The sequence below is a fragment of the Pristis pectinata genome, chromosome 21, assembly GCF_009764475.1.
Source record: "Pristis pectinata isolate sPriPec2 chromosome 21, sPriPec2.1.pri, whole genome shotgun sequence".
Taxonomy (NCBI): Eukaryota; Metazoa; Chordata; class Chondrichthyes; order Rhinopristiformes; family Pristidae; genus Pristis; species Pristis pectinata.
The window spans coordinates 5,972,960-5,991,732 of NC_067425.1; the positions used below are offsets into that span (position 1 = coordinate 5,972,960).

Below are 18,773 nucleotides of genomic sequence, written 5' to 3' on the forward strand. Positions count from 1 at the left end.
TGGTGGCTTGCCAGTGATGCTCAGATTCCAGAAGAAAAAGAATACATAAAAATAGTCACAAAATCCCAACCTGAAAATGAGCCAATTATTGCTATTTTTCAAGATTAAACAATTGCATCACTGGTATTTCTTAAATAAAAACACATGACAACAGGAAATCTAAGTGAAGAAAGTCAAGCGAGGCATTTCCTCAAGGATAGGGAAAATACCGATAGCTGTTATCCTCTTAAAACTGCAGCATGAAGCAGATCACTTGCCTGACTCACACATAATTGGATGTGGTTGGGAAAGGAAGCAAGGGAGTTTCACATTTAATTAAAATTACTCATTCAAATGAATCTTACTGGGCAATTAAAATGCTTCAAGTACAAAGAACTGAATATACTCAATATACAGAGCAGTCAAATCACTACCTGACATGATAGATTTATGAATGGCCTCTCAAACTACAGATCTAATTTTCTTTATTAAATGCTGATTTACTGTGATATTTTTAGCACATTTTCTGAGAGGTAAACAGTTCTTTAAAAAAAATTGTAAACGTCTCCATTTAGATTCACATCTCAGTGATTAAAAACTGTACAAAGGCTTAGCACTTCTGATAAGCAGGTTATGTTTTCCCTAGTTGTTAATGGGAAAACAGTAAGATGCAATCACAACCACTGATAGTTTCCAGTATTCCTGTTTTCAAAAGGGTCAAAATATTTGAAGCCTTAATGAAGTTTGGTTGAAAGATCAATGGGAGGATTATTGATGAGAAATTATTCACAAATGTAAAACACAATGCAAATCTCTTGTTTCCAACCTCAAGCATCTAAATGCAGGTTTATGAATAAGTGTAGAATGAATGCCAAAACTAAAGGGTTACATGGCAAGAACAGGTTGCATAGACTGGGCTTGCATTTCTTTGAGCTTGGAAAGGGGGGGTGGGGGGGAGGACGGACACAACTGAAGTGTTTATGATGACTGAAAGAATGTAATAGTCCAGATAAGGAAATTATTTCCTCTAGTGGTGGAGTGGAATTGGAATGTCAGGAACCACAAAGGATGGCAGAAATCTAGAACTCTTCCCCAAAATAGCAACTGAGGCTGGAAGTCAGAGGAAGAAAACCAAACAAAATTTTCCAAACCACCAATGAACGATTTTTGTGTTAGATTAAGCTATTCTTAGGTATAAAACCAATGTTGATAGTCAAGGTGAGCCTTAATCTAATTGAATCATGAAGCAAATGCAGAGATGCGCTACTCCTGTTCCTTTGCACAGTGAACCTCAAATCTAACCCAAGCATATTCAATAGTGATAATAAGAACATAAGAAATAGGAGCAGGAGGCAGCTATCTGGCCTGTCGAGCCTGCTCCACTATTCAATAAGATCATGGCTGATCTGGCTGTGGATTCTGCTCCACTTACCTGGCTTTTCCCCAAAACCCTCAATTCCCCTATTATGCAAGAATCTATTTAACTGTGTCTTAAATATATTTAATGAGGTAGCCTCCACTGCTTCCCTGGGTAGAGAATTCCACAGATTCACTAGTCCCTGGGAAAAGCAGTTCCTCCTCATCTCTGACCTAAATCTACTCCCCTGAATCTTGACACCATGTCGCCAAGTTCTAGTCTCACCTGCCGGTGGAATCAACTTCCCTGCCTCTAACTTATCTATTCCTTTCATAATCTTATGTTTCTGTAAGATCACCTATCATTCTTCTGAATTCCAGAGAGTATAGTCCCAGGCGACTCAATCTCTCCTCATAGGCTAACCCATTCATCTCCAGAATCAACCTGGTGAACCTCCTCTGCACTGCCTCCAAATCCAGTACATCTTTTCTCAAGTAAGGAGACCAGAACTGCACGCAGTATTCCAGCTGTTTCCCTTGGTGGGCGAGTCCAGGACCAGAGGGCACAATCTTAGAATTAGAGGGTACAGTTTCAAGACAGAGATGAGGAGAAATTTCTTTACCCAGAGGGTGGTGAAATTGTGGAACTCCTTGCCACGCACAGCAGTGGAGGCCAGATCAGTGGGGGTGTTCAAGGAGGAGATAGACAGATATCTAAATAGTCAGGATATCAAGGGATATGGGGATAAGGCCGGTAATTGGGATTAGAATAGTTTTTTTTTCTTCTTCCCCTATTCCTCATTTCTATTTCCCTTTCCTTGGAGTAGACTCGATGGGCCGAATGGCCTGCTTCTGCTCCCTTGTCTTGTGATCTTGTGATCACCAGTACCCTGTATGGTTGAAGGATAATCTGCTTGCTCTTAAATTCAATCCCTCTAGCAATGAAGGGCAACTTTCCATTTGTCTACTTGATAACCTGTTGCACCTGCAAACCAACCTTTTGCGATTCATGTACAAGCACTCCCAAGTCCCTCTGCACAACAGCATGCTGCAATCCTTCACCATTTAATAAATAATCTGATCTCCTACTTTTCATTCCAAAGTGGATGACCTCACATTTACCAACATTATACTCCATCTGCCATACCCTTGCCCACTCACCTAACCTATCTATATCTCTCTGCAGACTCTCCGCATCCTCTGCGCAAATTTGCTTTTCCACTCAATTTAGCGTCATCAGCAAACTTGGATATGTTACACTCTGTCCACCCCCCCCCCCCCCCCCCCCCCCTTCCAAATCATTAATGTACATAGTGAACAGTTGCAGGCCCAGCACTGATCGCCAACCAGAGAAACACCTATTTATCTAAACTCCCTGCTTTCTATTGGTTAACCAATCCTCTATCCATGCTAATACATTACCCCCAGCTCCATGCATCCTTATCTTATGGACAAATCTTATGTGGTACCTTATTGAACACCTTCTGGAAATCCAAGCATACAACATCCACCTGTTCCCCTCTATCCACTGCACTCATGATATCCTCAAATAACTCCAGTAAGTTTGTCAAACAGGACCTGCCTTTCCCGAATCCATGCTGTGTCTACCTGATGGAACCACTTCTATTCTGATGTCTTGCTATTTCTTCCTTCGATGATAGCTTCAAACTTTTTCCCGATTACAGACATTAAGCTAACTGGTTTAGTTACCTGCCTTTTGCCTACATCTCTTTAAACAATGGCGTGACATTCGCCGTCTTCCAATCCGCCAGGACCTGCCCAGTGAATTTTGATAAATTATCACAAATGCCTCCACAATGACTTCCGCCATTTCTTTTAGCAACCTGGGATGCATTCCATCAGGACCAGGAGACTTGTCTACCTTTAGGCCCACTAGTTTGCTCACCCCTACCTCTTTCGTGATAGCGATCGTATCAAGGTCCTCACCTCCCATCGCATCCATAACATCTCTCTTTGGCAATTTAGATGTGTCCTCCACCATGCAAGACTGACACAAAATAGTCATTCAAGGCCTCGGCCATTTCCACATAACCCAATATTAATTCCCCCTTCTCATCTTCCAAGGGGCCTACATTCACTTTAGCCACCCTTTTCCACTTTATATAAAATGCTAAAAACTTCTACTATCCATTTTTGTACTTTATGCTAGTTTACTTTCATAATCTATCTTCCCTTTCCTTATTACTTGCTTAGTGGTTCTTTGTTGCTTTTTAAAAGGTTTTCCCAATCTTCCAGTTTCCCACTACTCTTGGCGACTTTGTATGCATGAGCTTTTAGCTTGATGCCTTTTATTTCCCTAGTTATCCAAGGCTGGCTCTCACCACCTGTACTGTCCTTGCTTTAAATGAATATACTTTTATTGAGCACTGAAAAATATCTTTGAACAGTTTTCCACTGTTCGTCAAGTGTCCCACCATGTAACCCAATGTTCCCACTCTATGCTAGCCAACTCCTCCCTCATCCTGTTGTAGTCTCCCCTGTTTAGGCATAATATAGGGATCCTCTCAGAAAGAGTGATCACAGTATGATTGAATTTCTCATACAAATGGAGGATGCAATAGTTAAATCTGAGGATCCCAAACTACAAGATTAATTTTACCTGTCTCATTGCACAAGACCAGATCTAAGATAGCATTTCCCCTTGTAGGCTAAGTAACATGCTGTTCAATAAAGTAATCACAGGTGCATTCTATGAAGTCCTCAAGACTGCCTCAACCAACTTGATTCGCCCAATCTATGTGCAAGTTAAAGTACCCCACGATATCTGACACATACAAGAATGGAACAGCAGGTATTTCTTGGTTTATTGTCTGTGCCACCTTAATGTTATTATTTGGTGGCCTATAGTCAACTCCCACTCATGAATCTCACACACCCCCCCCCCCCCCCCCCCCCCCCCCCTTTTACTATTCCTAATCTCTACCCAGATGGATTCAACGTTCTGCTCCTTAGATCTTATATAGTCTCTCACTATCGCTCCGATATCATCTTTGAGTGCTACCCTACCTCCCTGCCCATCCTTCCATATTACCCAATACCCTTGGATATTTAATTCCCAATTATCTGCACCCTGCAACCACTTTTCTGTAATGGTCAGTAAGTATATTCCTTTATAATGATTTGTGCCACAAGTTCACTGACCTTGTTTAAAATACTACAGGCATTCAGATAAAGTGCCTTTACAATCATTGTTCTTTTAGGATCTAGTAATCTTTGTGTCCTTTGCATTTGACTTTTCTGTACCCCACTCTTACTCTTCTCTTTTCTAACTTTTGCTCTGGTCTCTGCATTGCTTCCCTGTCTTTCTGCATGGATTGCCATCCCCCTGCCATATTAGTTTAAACCCTCCCCACTAGCACTAACAAACAATCCCCCTAGGACGTTGATCCCAGTCCTGCCCAGGTGTCATGCTGTTTTCTTCGATGAGTGAAAAAAAGCTAACTTAGTTCATTTACTGATGGGATTAGATCTGATCCATGCACTATTGATGAAACATTTGCAAGGAAATAATTCTAACACTATCACCCTGCAACAACACTCCAAAGATTTTAAAATGAATTACCAGAAGCTCCTGCTGAATCTGCCAGCTCTCCTTCCTCCAAATCCATGTTGTTACTGTATTCAACATCATTCTCTCCAGACCTGAAATGCAACAGGTTGAGAAGTTCTTAGTAGAGATTCATGCAACACCCAGACTTAAAAAAGCAGGAAAAACCAATGCATCTGGGATCAATATCTCAAAGATCTGGAGGACGATATGTAGTTCATGTAAAATCTACATCAAGAAGCAGCTGACAGTCCACTATTTGGGTGTTACAATATTAACTTTGTCAAAGTACTCATGAGTGGAATGCTCCTCCCATGACTTAAGTTATTGTCTGACCACCTGTTTCTACCAAGAAACTAGTCAATAATGTGAACAGACTTACCTCTCCCATCTTTGTTTTGTCAGAAACAACTCTATACATGTATGCACAAGATCAGGAATGTTGGGCGTTGATTATCAAATTATGATTGTGTAAATAATGAAAAAGAAAACTTTTCCCAAAGCCAATGAAGTGATTGATTCAGGCTAGGTACAGATTTGTGAGCCCTAGCAGCCTTTTGGTACCTTGCACATGGAGATTCTTGCAAGTCAAAAGTTCATTTGAGAGACAAGCCCAAATCTTTCCATTGGTATTGTTGGATATTAAAGGCAAGAACTGATATTTTTCTCCCCCCCACCCATCAGAAAACACAAGTAAACTAAAGCCCCAAGTTACAACTTTTCCTGAAAGCAGCTCAATGCTCAACCTGAAGTTTTTCTGCAAGTGTCAGTATCATAACTTGAGAGGTAGCTTCCCATTGAGACAGACCCTAGCCTTCTTCCCCTCCCACATCCCTTGGCAAATTCCATAGATTTGCTACAAGTAATATCTACCCGCATCGGTTAAGATTAGTGTTACAAAGCCCAGTTGTCATCTGATACACTCCAGTACAGGGACTTACAAGGAGTCCAAGACCATACAGGCCCACTAAGCACCTAAACATGCAAATTATGCAGCACGTGGAAAGGAACCCCTCCTGCTACAGAGACGAGCTCTACAATCAAAATTAAAAGCAATTCAATATTCCACCTTATCATCAGAAATTTAAACTAACAAAAGCACACTAATGTTCATTTATTAATATTATTGTTCCATCACATAAGAACTGAAGATACGTGCTGTCAATAAACGAGAGACTAATGGGAGATTGCGTAATGATACTTACATAGTTTCCTCATCAATGTCATTTTCTTCAGTATTACTTGTTGCCGAGGAACTCGCAGAGGAGCTGCTGCCATCAAGTTGGTTCAATTCATCATCTACTGTGAGGAATTCTATGTCCAAATCACCATCAGAAAGATCATGCTAAATAAACAGAAATGTATCACTTGTGACACTTTTTCTCAAGACTAATTCTTAATGCTTCATTAACTGCAAGGACTGTGCTTCTATTTTGAAGCATCCCAAACAAGTATATTCACTATTTACCCAATAGCTTAAAGGCATTTCAGAACAAGTACTGCAAATATAAACAATTCTCAGATGAGCTGTCACAAGATCACAAGGGAGCAGAAGCAGGCTATTCAGCCCATCGAGTCTACTCCAAGGAAAGGGAAATAGAAATGAGAAATGGGGAATGGGGGGGGGGGAAGAAGAAAAAAAAACTATTCTAATCCCAATTACCGGCCTTATCCCCATATCCCTTGATATCCTGACTATTTAGATATCTATCTATCTCCTCCTTGAACGCCCCCACTGATCTGGCTTCCACTGCTGTACGTGGCAAGGAGTTCCACAAATTCACCACCCTCTGGCTAAAGAAATTTCTCCTCATCTCTGTCTTGAAACTGTACCCTCTAATTTTAAGATTGTGCCCTCTGGTCTTGGACTCACCCACCAAGGGAAACAGCCTAGCCACATTTACTCTGTCCTTTCCTATCAATATTTTAAATGTCGCTATGAGGTCCCCTCTCATTCTTCTGTACTCCAGTGAGTACAGTCCAAGAGCCAACAAACGTTCCTCATACTTAAGCCCTTTCATTCCTGGAATCATCCTCGTAAATCTCCTCTGAACCCTCTCCAACGTCAACACATCCTTCCTAAGATGTGGGGCCCAAAACGGCGCACAATATTCCAAATGAGGCCTCACTAGTGCCCCGTAGAGCCTCATTAACACTTCCTTACTTTTATACACTATACCTCTCGAAATGAATGCCAACATAGCATTCGCTTTCTTTACCACCGATCCGACCTGGTGGTTAACCTTTAAGGTATCCTGCACGAGTACCCCCAAGTCCCTTTGTACTTCCGTGCTTTGGATTTTCTCTCCTCCTAGATAATAATCTGCCCGCTTATTTCTGCTTCCAAAGTGTACAACTGCACATTTCCCTACATTGAATCTCATCTGCCATTTCTTTGCCCATTCTCCTAAACTGTCTAGGTCCCTCTGCAACCTTCCCATCTCTTCAATACTCCCTACTCCTCCCCCTATCTTGGTGTCATCCGCAAACTTAGCCACGAAACCATTTATTCCATCGTCCAAATCGTTAATGTACAAGGTAAAAAGGAGCGGTCCCAACACCGACCCCTGCGGCACACCACTAGTAACCGGTAACCAACCAGAACGAGATCCTTTTATTTCCACTCTTTGCTTCCTGTCAACCAGCCAATGCTCCACCCATTCTGTTATCCTACCCGTAATTCCATGACCTCTCATCTTATTAATCAGTCTCTTGTGAGGCACCTTATCAAAGGCCTTTTGAAAGTCTAAATACACAACATCTACCGCCTCTCCCTTATCCACCTTGCCTGTGATTTCTTCAAAAAACTCCAATAGGTTGGTCAGGCAGGATCTTCCCTTCACAAAACCATGTTGGCTAGGACCTATCCTGCCCTGCGCCTCTAGGTATTCCATAACCCCGTCTTTGAGGATAGATTCCAATAACTTTCCCACCACTGATGTCAGACTAATAGGTCTGTAATTTCCTTTATGCTGCCTCCCTCCTTTCTTATACAACAGAACTACATTTGCGACCCTCCAGTCCTCCAGAACCACGCCTGAATCTATCGATTTCTGGAAAATAATCGCCAATGCCTCCGCTATCTCTAAAGCCACCTCCTTCAGAACCCGGGGATGCACCTCATCTGGTCTGGGAGACTTCAGTCTTTAGTCCATTTAGTTTTCCTAGCACCTTCTCCCTAGTAATCTTAACTGAACTCAATTCCATTTCGTGAGACTCCTGACTAACCGGCACATTGCTGATGTCCTCCATGGTGAAGACTGATGCAAAATATTCATTCAATTCCTCTGCCATCTCTCTATCGTCCATTATAATAGCTCCTGCACCGTTATCAATTGGTCCTATATCAACCCGTGTCTCTCTTTTACACCTTATGTATTTAAAAAAACTTAGTATCCTTTCCGCCAACTTCCTTTCATAATTCCTCTTTTCTTTCCTAATGACCTTCTTAGTTTCTCTCTGCAGGTTTTTAAAAGCTTCCCAGTCCTGTTTTGCCACTAATTTTTGCTTCTTTGTATGCCGCCCCTTTTGCTTTTATTTTAGCCTTCACCTCTCTCGTTATCCACATTTGTGCCTTTTTTCCATTCAAAACCTTCTTTTTTCTTGGAATATATCTATCCTGCAATTTCTTTATTTCCTGTAGAAATTCCTTCCATTTCTCCTCTGCCGTCCCTCCAGCCAGCTTACTCTTCCAATCAATTAGGGCCAACTCCTCTCTCATACCATTGTAATTTCCTTTGTTCCACTGAAATATCGATACACCAGTTACCAGTTTCTCCTTCTCAAACTTGAAACTGAACTCAATCATATTGTGATCACTGGTTCCCAGTGGTTCCTTTACCTTTAGTTCCCTAATCACCTCCGGTTCATTACACAGCACCCAATCCAAAACAGCCGATCCCCTGGTGGGCTCTTCAACAAGTTGCTCTAGAAAAACGTCCCTTAAGACATTCCACAAACTCCCTCTCCTGAGTACTACCGCCATTCTGGATTTCCCAGTCCACCTTCATGTTAAAATCCCCCATAATTATCTTCACATTGTCACTCTGGCATGCTTTTTCTATCTCAAACTGCAACTTATCGTCCACTTGCTGACTGCTATTAGGGGGCCTATATAATGACTGCTACCATTGTCCTTTTACCCTTGCTATTCCTTAGCTCCACCCACAAGGATTCCACCTCATCTGACCCAATATCCTTCCTTTCTATCGATTTTATATCACTACTAACCATCATGGCCACACCTCCCCCTCTGCCTACCCGCCTATCCTTCCTATATACTGTGTACCCCTGGACATTCAGTTCCCAATCACGAGTCATAAAGCCATGACTCGGTGATTGCCACAATGTCGTATTTATTAACCTGTAGTTGTGCCACTCGGTCATCTACCTTATTCCTAATGCTACGTGCATTTAAATACAGTACGTTTAGTCCGGTATCTGCTATTAATTTTGTTGTACTTCTATTGTTCAGCAGATTATCCTGGCTTTCCACCCGTCTATCCTTCTTACCATCTTCACTACATACTACCTTAGACATGTTCCTATATACCTCATCCCCTATCCTAACATTCTGTATCCTAACATCCTGACTTGTTGTACTTCTATTATTCAGCAAATTATCCTGACCTCTCACTTGCCTGTCCTTCTTGCCATCCTCATTGGACTTGTTTCTATAAACTCCCTCCTTTACCTTAGCATCTTGTAACCTAACATCCTGGTTTCCATCCCCCTGCCAGATCAGTTTAAACCCTCCCCTACAACTAAATCAAACATTCCCGCCAAGATATTGGAACCTCTGGAGTTTAGGTGCAACCCATCCTTAGTAAATAGGTCATGCCTCCCCCAAAAAAGGTCCCAATTATCCAAAAATTGGAAGCCCTGCCCCCTGCACCAGTCACTCAGCCACGCATTCATCTGCCAGAGCTTTCTATTCTTCCTATCATTGACACGTGGCACAGGTAGTAATCCTGAGGTTACTACCCTTGAGGTCCTACTTCTCAACCTTCTCCCCAATGCCTTGTATTCCTCCTTCAGGACCTCTTCTCTTTTTCTACCTATGTCATTGGTACCTACATGTACCAAGACTTCTGGCTGCTCACCCTGAACAATTCCCAGAGTAAAGGACCCTTTTAGTAGCAGAATGAGATCACCTGCAACTTCTTGGAAAACCCAAGGTCCCTTTACCAAAAGTTAGAGAAAAACCAATAGAAAAGCCAAGAATGGACAAATGGAACAGTGAACCGTTGCATTAGTTCAAATCACTCACATTCCATGTGACAGCCCCCTTTATACTCACAGCTTGTAGCATTTCACTCTTTTGAAGGAACCAATTAATGCGTGTTGCAATTATGACATCCAGCTCCCCACATCATATAAATTTACTTTACACAAAAACCTGATGCAAGTGCTTATTTACCATTCAATTAAAACTGCTGGAGGAAAAACCCTGGGCTAAATGTCAATGCCTCAAAAATGGAGCTTTGCAGGTATATTCATCCGTGCTAGATAAGTGTTTCTATTGTTCTTTTCTGAAGCTGTTAGCAATATTTTACATTTGTATGATTTGAGATTCTCAAAATATTTTCAAGAATCAACCTGAAGTTCCATGACATTAGCTTGGAAGATTCTCCAAAGTTTGTAGTTGTAACTAACCACCTACATTTGAGTCATCCTGTGGAGTCTTGTCCTCTTCCTCCTCCTCTTTAACCTGGCTGACTGCTAAAACGGAACACGCACCCTCTGCTGGCAAATCTTCATTACAAGCAAGCTTTTTTGTCCTGGTATCCGAGCAGTCATTGTTTTGTGGGCTCAAGCGCGTATTGGGTGGTGACAAGCTTTGAGAGGCTCTGTTACGTGACAGTTCAATGGCCAATCTCTGCAGAAGTCAGGATGGGGAACAGGGAAAATGCAGACAGAAGAGATACTTAAAACAAATGTTTTAAATACACCAAATTATAAAATGCATTCCTTTACCAACTAAATGAACAAGTACACTAACAAGTTTATGCATTTATTTTCACTTCACCTGAAGGATGTTGGAAGGACTAAATAGAAAGACACGTACAACATTTAGTAAACACTGATGAATATGTAGACTCTTACAATAGTGTTAAAGCTCGTGTTGTCTACAAGCTAGTGAAGCCATACATTCCTCATTGATATCAGATGTGGAAGTAGGTCAATGACTCCACCATAATAAAATAAAAAGCCATTTCCTTAATCCCTCATAAGCAGAGTGCTTTGATACTCGAACACACTGGATTCTATTACATTTAAGTGAATTAAATAAGTGAAGCTTTGTTGATTTGATTGATGTATTGGATCTTCTACTTGCGAATTTGCTGGATCTCAAGCATATGGAAATGAAAAATAAAGTAAATAGTCTTCTCAAAGTTAAACAAAGGTTGTGTCCTTTCTGCCAAGATACAAGATGCTCTCAATAGGTACAGATGCATTTTTGCAGCAAATGACCCTTTAGCTTTTAATCACAAAGCTTGAAAGGTCAAAATTCTTACAACCTCTAGCATTATCAGTGCCTCCTTTATTTAAAGGAAATTTGTAGTTTTGGAGTTCTCTGCAATAAATCAAGCCAAGCAAAGCAGCACCATTTAGCTGCAAGAAAGTGTTGAGGCCAATCAGTGTTAACCAGTATCAACTGGGAATATGATCCAACCAGGAAAATTGTTTCACGAAGTAAGAGATGCAGTTTGATTACTGTTGCAAGGCTACAAAATTGATAGAAACATTTTCTTTTGGATATCAGTGACAAAAGGCAAATTTCCAACATATTCCAGAGTTCAGTATTCTTAGACAAACAAATCTGCACATAGCAACATTTGCTCTTCCACTTCATCCAGGTAGAAACTATTAATTCGATAGACATGAAGATGTCCTGCTACTTGGCCAAGTGTACTTCAATAAACCACAGTACTTAAAAAATTAAAAAATCTGAACCAAATTGTTTCTAATATGGCAACCGTACTCTGAAATTATTTCTGGTATCAGTTGCCCAAACATGTATCAGGATTGAGAAAATGCCTGCATGTAGCAAGACAGACAGCATTAAGGCATAGGCTGCAAGTAACATTCAATCCAGGTAAGTGCCAGGCAATGACAACAGCCAAGAGTCTAACCACCTACCCTTGATAATCAGAGGCATCACTGACCAGAAATTCAACTGCGGTAGCCACAAACATGGCAGTTCGAGAGGAAGTCAGAGGCCACATGTCCTGCAGCAAGTGACTTGCTCCCTGACACCCCAAACCCTTTCCACCATCTGCAAGGCAAAAGTTTGGATTGCAATGGAATAGTTCCCACTTGGCTGGATGAGTGCAGCTCTAACTAAAGCAGATCGACTTAGCACTATACCAGGTCAAAGATGATTGCATCCCACTGACCACTGAAAATTCTTTCCCTCCACCACCAGCTCATAGTGGATGCTGTGCAAGCATCATGTACACAATGCACTGCAGTTACTTGCTCAGGCTACTCCAATAGCATATCCAACTGCAACTCCTATTACCAAGACAAGGGCAGCAGACACCACCATTTTGTTACTCCACTACAGATGGAGACAAGAGACTGCAGATGCCAGAATCTGAAGGAACACAAAATGCTGGAAGAACTCAGCAGATCAGGCAGCATCTATGGAGGGAAATTGACAGTCAAGACCCTTCATCAGTTCAGATGACACTGCAAAAAGCAAAAAGGGGCCACAAACTCAAATTTACATGACATGACACAGAATATCAAAGAGTAGGTAATCAAAAGAATAAGCACTGGTACATTTCTGATCTTAGTTATTCAACCTGGGAGTGGCCACAATGTGGGTTAGGCATTTATTGATCAGAATGCAAAATTTGCACAGTATGAAGAAATACCATTTGGGAAAACTAATGATTTTGAATCGAGGGCCATGGGATTAGTGCAGGAAAGTGACTGAAGTCGAAGGTCAGCCATTAACTTATTGAATGGCAAAAGGCGGCACGAGGAGTCAAATGGCTCTTATGGCAGTACGTGCACATTTCTTTGCAACCAGTCGTAGAGCCACAGCAGAAACTCAGGTCAGCCATCTCCGATTACTCCTTCACCAAGCACATTAAGAGGAATTAGAACAAACCAGCATTTACTTTTTAATATAGCAGTGCCTACCACCCAAGCACTTTAATTGTATGTTTACATGCACTTTTATTCAATTCACAAACAGCAAAATGGGGATAGGGAAGCACGAGAGGAAGTAACTTGACCTCCTGGTGTTAGATAGATCAATCTCTCAAACACTCAGAAGTCCAGCTGTTCTCTAATTTATTATGACTGGAAGGCTATACTCTGGGAAACCAGCATCTAAATGCAGAACATGGTCATCTGGAATTGCTACACAACCAAGAGACAGAACCAATTATTAGATGGAGAGCATTAATCAAGCTGGAAATTGCAGACCAGCACAGTATGTATGCCAGTATCACATGCACCAAGCAGCAATATCAAGACTCAAGTCTTTGCTGTCCTGGTTATTTCATATTGGCAGTTATTTTTTGCAACAAGGTTGGAAGGAAGAGGACCAACAATGAAAAAGATCAAGAGCGTACAGCAGTAATAGCTTGCGAAGTATAAAACTATGCATAACTATCCTAGTACTTAATCTTCTGGGTTACATTTTGCTGTGCATCAAGTCACCTTCCTATGCAATGCCCAGGACAATTTCCTTGGTGCATTTTACTGTTTTTATTTTGTTTAAAAAAAAGCAAATAAACAGGTGTATCTTCTACTTCCAACTTTGTAAAAGTTTTGATTAATTTTAAAACAGCTAGTTAGTATAGAAGAAAAGCTCTGACAAAGGGCCCTTAAAAACATTAACTGTTTCTCCTTCCAGAGATGCTGCCCAACCTGCTGAGCATTTCCAGCATTGTTTTTATTAGCTAGTTACCATAAATATCCCAACTCCATTCCATGCCAATTCTAGTCATGCCATTTGTTGATAACAAGAAAGCCCCACCATTTCTTCTCCCGCAACTTCATTTGACAATGATGGCAAACCTGATGAAAGGTGATCAAGCCAAAATGTTAACTTTTATTTCTTTATTGATGCTACCTGACCTGCCGAACATTTAAGCATTTTCTTTCATAAAATATATATTTCAAATTCCCAACATTTTATTTTTGTTTCAGTTTATGTTTTCAGCAGTGGCTCTCTACCCCTCTTTCTCATGGTCCTCCATAAGACCTATTTACTGTATAATCCAAGTTATTGGTGTTTTCATTAAAAAAACAACCTGGATTTATTCTCTTCTGCCATAATCCAACCACCCCCCACCCCTATATTCATTTACCTTTCTCTACCCAATTTCACTATGAATACATTTTAATTTGTACTTCCTTCTCAGTCCTTTGGTTAGAGAGCTGTACAATTGCTTCTCCTGGTCACTCAGGCCCCAGTTGCCTGCTACACTTGCCACAAAAATGTCATTAATTTGCATTTCTGACCACTTAAAGAAATTAAAGTTTATGCTTGCAAAAGTCAATGCTAACTAATGGCAGATGTTAGATTCTCACCTACAGCAAAAGATGACCTATAGCTTCTCCCAAAACAATTGATGAACAGCTTTATTTCCTCCAAGTCAGGAAAAAAACACAGCTGGTGCAAAATGTTTGAAACAATCAAAAATAAACAGAAGACATCATAAACCAGCATCACTTCACACAACTGCATTTGAACCAGTTTAAACAGAAAAATTAGATTTACTTCAGAATTTCTAATATAAAAACACAAAATATTGTTATAACCCAAAGGGAAATCAAGCATGGAAGAAAATACCATGAGTAAATCCTGCACAAAAACCAGTGGTTTTGCGCTGCAGTAATGACTCAGGCATGTGGCCATTATCTGAACAACTAAATCAGGAGTAGAATATTCAGGAAGAGACACCAGTCATCAAGACCAAAATATCAATCTATGCTGTTTAAATTTCCATTTGACTGAAGGATGAAGGTAGATTACAGAAACTGACCTCTTTGAGATTGTTAATTTGTTGAATGTAACCCGTTTGAGCTACCTCAAGTTGGCTGATGTACCAATTCTGATCACGACATTTCTGGAAAAATGTAGGTGCACGCACCTGGTACCTGTACAATTCAGACAAGGAAGAAAAAAGGGGCATGTAGAATCAAGAATTTCTAAAATGAATTCATCAGCCAAATACAATATTTACTAAAGTTATATTTTACCAATCCAGAAAAATCTGGTTAATTTGAGATGCAATTTTCCCAATATATTTCTAAGGAAAGCACAACTGAAATTACCATTTAGTTCAAGTGAAGCAACAAAACTGTAGAAATTATTCCCCCACAACCAGATTAAGTACCTACCTTAAAAGGAAGTTAACCACATCAGGTTACCAGCACTTGCTTGAGTAGGCCGCCTATAAAAGTCAAGCAATAGACTTCACAGGCACCACAAAGACCTGCTTCAGCGTGAGTAGCCCACAGATGGCATGGGCCTCACATGGATACTTGAAAATTACAGAAGTAGCATCCAGACACATTGGTCTGGGATCATCAATGTATTACTGTCAGGTGCATGGATGATTCAGACTCATTATGGAACTCAAACGATTCTCCATTCTTAGTTTCATTTTCCATTGACAATGGATCACATAATACACAAAAGTAGTGCAATGTGATCCAAATTCTAGTCTTTCAAAAGTAAATTTACATTTGCCGTGTGAAAATTTCAATAAAATCATGAACACAGATACTTCTGAAGAACTTGCAGACAAACATTTCCATTAACCTGGTTCAAAAGATGAATGCAAATCTGTACCTACAGCTGCCATATCATTACGCCTTCTGATTTTTGTTAAATATTTAATTAGTTCTATTGCATTTCCTCATCAATGTGGCAGCACAAGCTACTCTGGGGGTGGGGTTAAATAGCTGATAGCAAAAGAACACCTGAAAGGAAGAGATTGGAATCTTGGCACTGTGTGAAGCATCTTGTCTCTACTTGCCAAATCCTATCCCCTAATAATTCCATGGAAATCAGAAAATAATAAAATTACACCTTACCAGTCAGTGGGTTTGAACAGCAATTTCACCCCCTTTCAATTCTAAACCTCTTAGTGGAGCAGTTCAGAGCATTCAGTAAAACAGCATCTCCATGTGGGTCACTTCAGGATCCTCAAGTTACAGTCAAGTGACTTATACAAGTGCAAGTTGAAACCTTAAGTTGCCTTGACCTAGACACTTCTCACTACCAGTTTACAATCGAGATTTTGCAAAGTGCGTTAAACTTTGCATTATGATTGGACTTCCATTCAGAATCTGTCCACAAAAAGGAATTGTCTTTTGACTCGATTTAGGCTCCCAATGTTAAAAAAATAACTAACTATATTCATATGTTGCCACCTGCAGGCGAAATGCAGCAACAGTAAGAAAGAGAAATCTGCAAAATATTGTAGATACAAGTTTTTGAAGGAATGCTGATATTCTACAAAATACTAGCTGATTTTTTGAAAAAATTATGTAGAGCCACTGGCATGCATGTTGTAGTCCTGGAAGCAAACATTTTTGTTCCAGAGAAAGTTAAGTGACTAAAAATATATTTATAGCCCTTTCCTCAATCAGGAATTGTACACAAATCAAATGCAAGTTGTACTTTGATCACTGATCAATTTACTACAGACTAGTTTACACACTAGCTCAATTTGTGAAAGAGGAAATGTACTTCTTTCAAATGAAGAAAATCCCAAGACCCTGCTTACCTGAGGACCAAGGTGTCACTCTGCATATTCAGGTAACCCTCACTGGCAAGAAGGTCCAATCGAAAGAAACGATTGTAACCCCAACATTCACCAACTTCAAAATCAGAAGCAAATTCTCGAATTATGTTTTTGGTTGGGTCATTAGAGACTTGATGAACCATTTCCACTCGGTACTCGTACCTGGAAAAGTATGGAGAACTTAACAGATTCTGTTCAAATTAGTAAAATTGGCACAAGTTGAAAATTTATGAATTTTCTTAATCTCTGACTAACTTTCAAAACATTTAGATAATAAATTAATTTTTAAACTTAGGAACACAAGCATTTCTCAGAAGTATCAGCTCCTACTGGTTTCTCTCATCTGTCACCAGATTACTTTCTGTACGCTGTGTAATAAAGGACTCTACGTTTCCTTGATATTGCACTTTACAGAAAATCTAGGTCAGTTTCAAAACTACATTTCCAAAATATTTCCTTAATTATTTTTTCTGGGATGTGTATATTAGGGCTATTAAACAGTCTCCTATCATGCTTTGGATACATAATCCTGAGATACCACGAGTAATTTTTCTTAAACTCACAAAAAGCAGTCAAAGAAGATGTAAAATATTGTTTACCAAATGGCTTTTAAAGTGAAATTCAATTATAGCATTATGGTTTAATAGCATTTAGCTCATAATGACATGATCTCAAACACTGCTTTCAGTTTAGATCCAGCTACTTAATATTACATTGCAAGTAGATATGCAGACAAAAAAGTATCCACGGGAGCACTATTAAATAACAAATTCAACACATTGAAGAGGAACCACCAAATTAGCAAAAGGCCAAGTTTCCTTTATACCTAGTTCTTTAAAAGAGGGAACAAAACAAAAAGGAAAACAAAATTTAAAGTTGAGTGTAAAACTTAATTTGGAAATAAAAGTTCTTAAAAGAAATGATGAACTACAAACCAAAGTACTTCAGATTCAACAAAAGTGAGTACATCTTGAAAAGCAAAATTTTTTGAGAGACTTGTAGTCAAGACTGCAAAAAAGGAACAGCACAAATGTTAAATGGAGTAGCTGATCCAAGAAGAGTCAAGCTGCAGTACAAAATAAAAACTCAGAATGCAGGAGACAGAAGTTAGCCAGCACCTCATGTTTCACTTTTGAAATTTATTAATTCTGGCTTTGTTTCTATTTTAGACAGCAGAAGGCAACAACCAATTCATAACTAAGAGCATCTCAAAACATGCCCAGTTTCTTCTTCAAAACTTGAAATGCACTTTGACCTCTGTCATTAGGAGGGAAGAAAAGTTCATTTTAGACTTTTTTGCAATCTTTCCCTGCATTCTTGAAATTTCACTTCCACAAGGTTCAAGTTCAATCAAGGCAATATTACAAGTTCATTTGGTCATAAGGTTATAGAACCTCCCTAAGGGCTTACCTCAACATCATGCAACAATCACTCAGAAACCAGAATATCCCATGTTTGATTAAAACCATGATTAATATAGAGCACAGGAGGCCTCATGGTGCTATGTACACCATGGCTCTTTCCTTAACCAATCAAAAGCAAGTCTGCTCTGCTGCCTTCTCCTTATAACCTGGTATTTGTTTTAAAGCTTTTTCCTACATTTTCTTAAGAATTTCAATGGCTGCTGTCCCAACAACTACTTATGACAAAGCATTCCATGTTCCACAACCACTTATGAAATAGTTAACCTCAACAGATGCTCTACCTGGACACAGTAAGGGTTGTGAGGGATGCAGGGGTGGCAAAGTGACAGGACTGAAAAGGGATGAGACCAGCAAAAAGCAAAATATGACTGAAACTATAAACCGCCTGAACCTACTCACGACATTCACGATGGATGCAAGTAGGCTGCAGTCAAACATTTAACCAATACATGTTGAGTAGGGGGATGAAGATGAAGGGATCATATTAAGATTATTGAAGAGCTGCTATCATCCAATGTACTGTATCACAGCAAGGATAAACTTTCCCAGCAAAGGGAGGGAGAATCAATCAAAATAAACACCTTTACAACTAGCTGAAATGGAGAGAAAATGCCATTTATTAAATACATCTGGCAATCCTATACAATAGTATATAAAAAGGTAAAA

The 18,773-nt window shown here is 39.9% G+C and overlaps 1 protein-coding gene across 1 annotated transcript in view; it reads right to left on the reverse strand.

Annotated features, from left to right (window-relative positions):
• trim37 (tripartite motif containing 37) overlaps window positions 1-18,773 on the reverse strand; it is an 81,025-nt gene that overhangs the window by 32,958 nt on the left and 29,294 nt on the right. Inside the window, 5 exon segments of the mRNA XM_052035940.1 lie at window positions 4,919-4,998; window positions 6,109-6,248; window positions 10,566-10,781; window positions 14,914-15,028; window positions 16,666-16,845. Of these exon segments, the coding sequence (XP_051891900.1) occupies window positions 4,919-4,998; window positions 6,109-6,248; window positions 10,566-10,781; window positions 14,914-15,028; window positions 16,666-16,845 (731 nt within the window).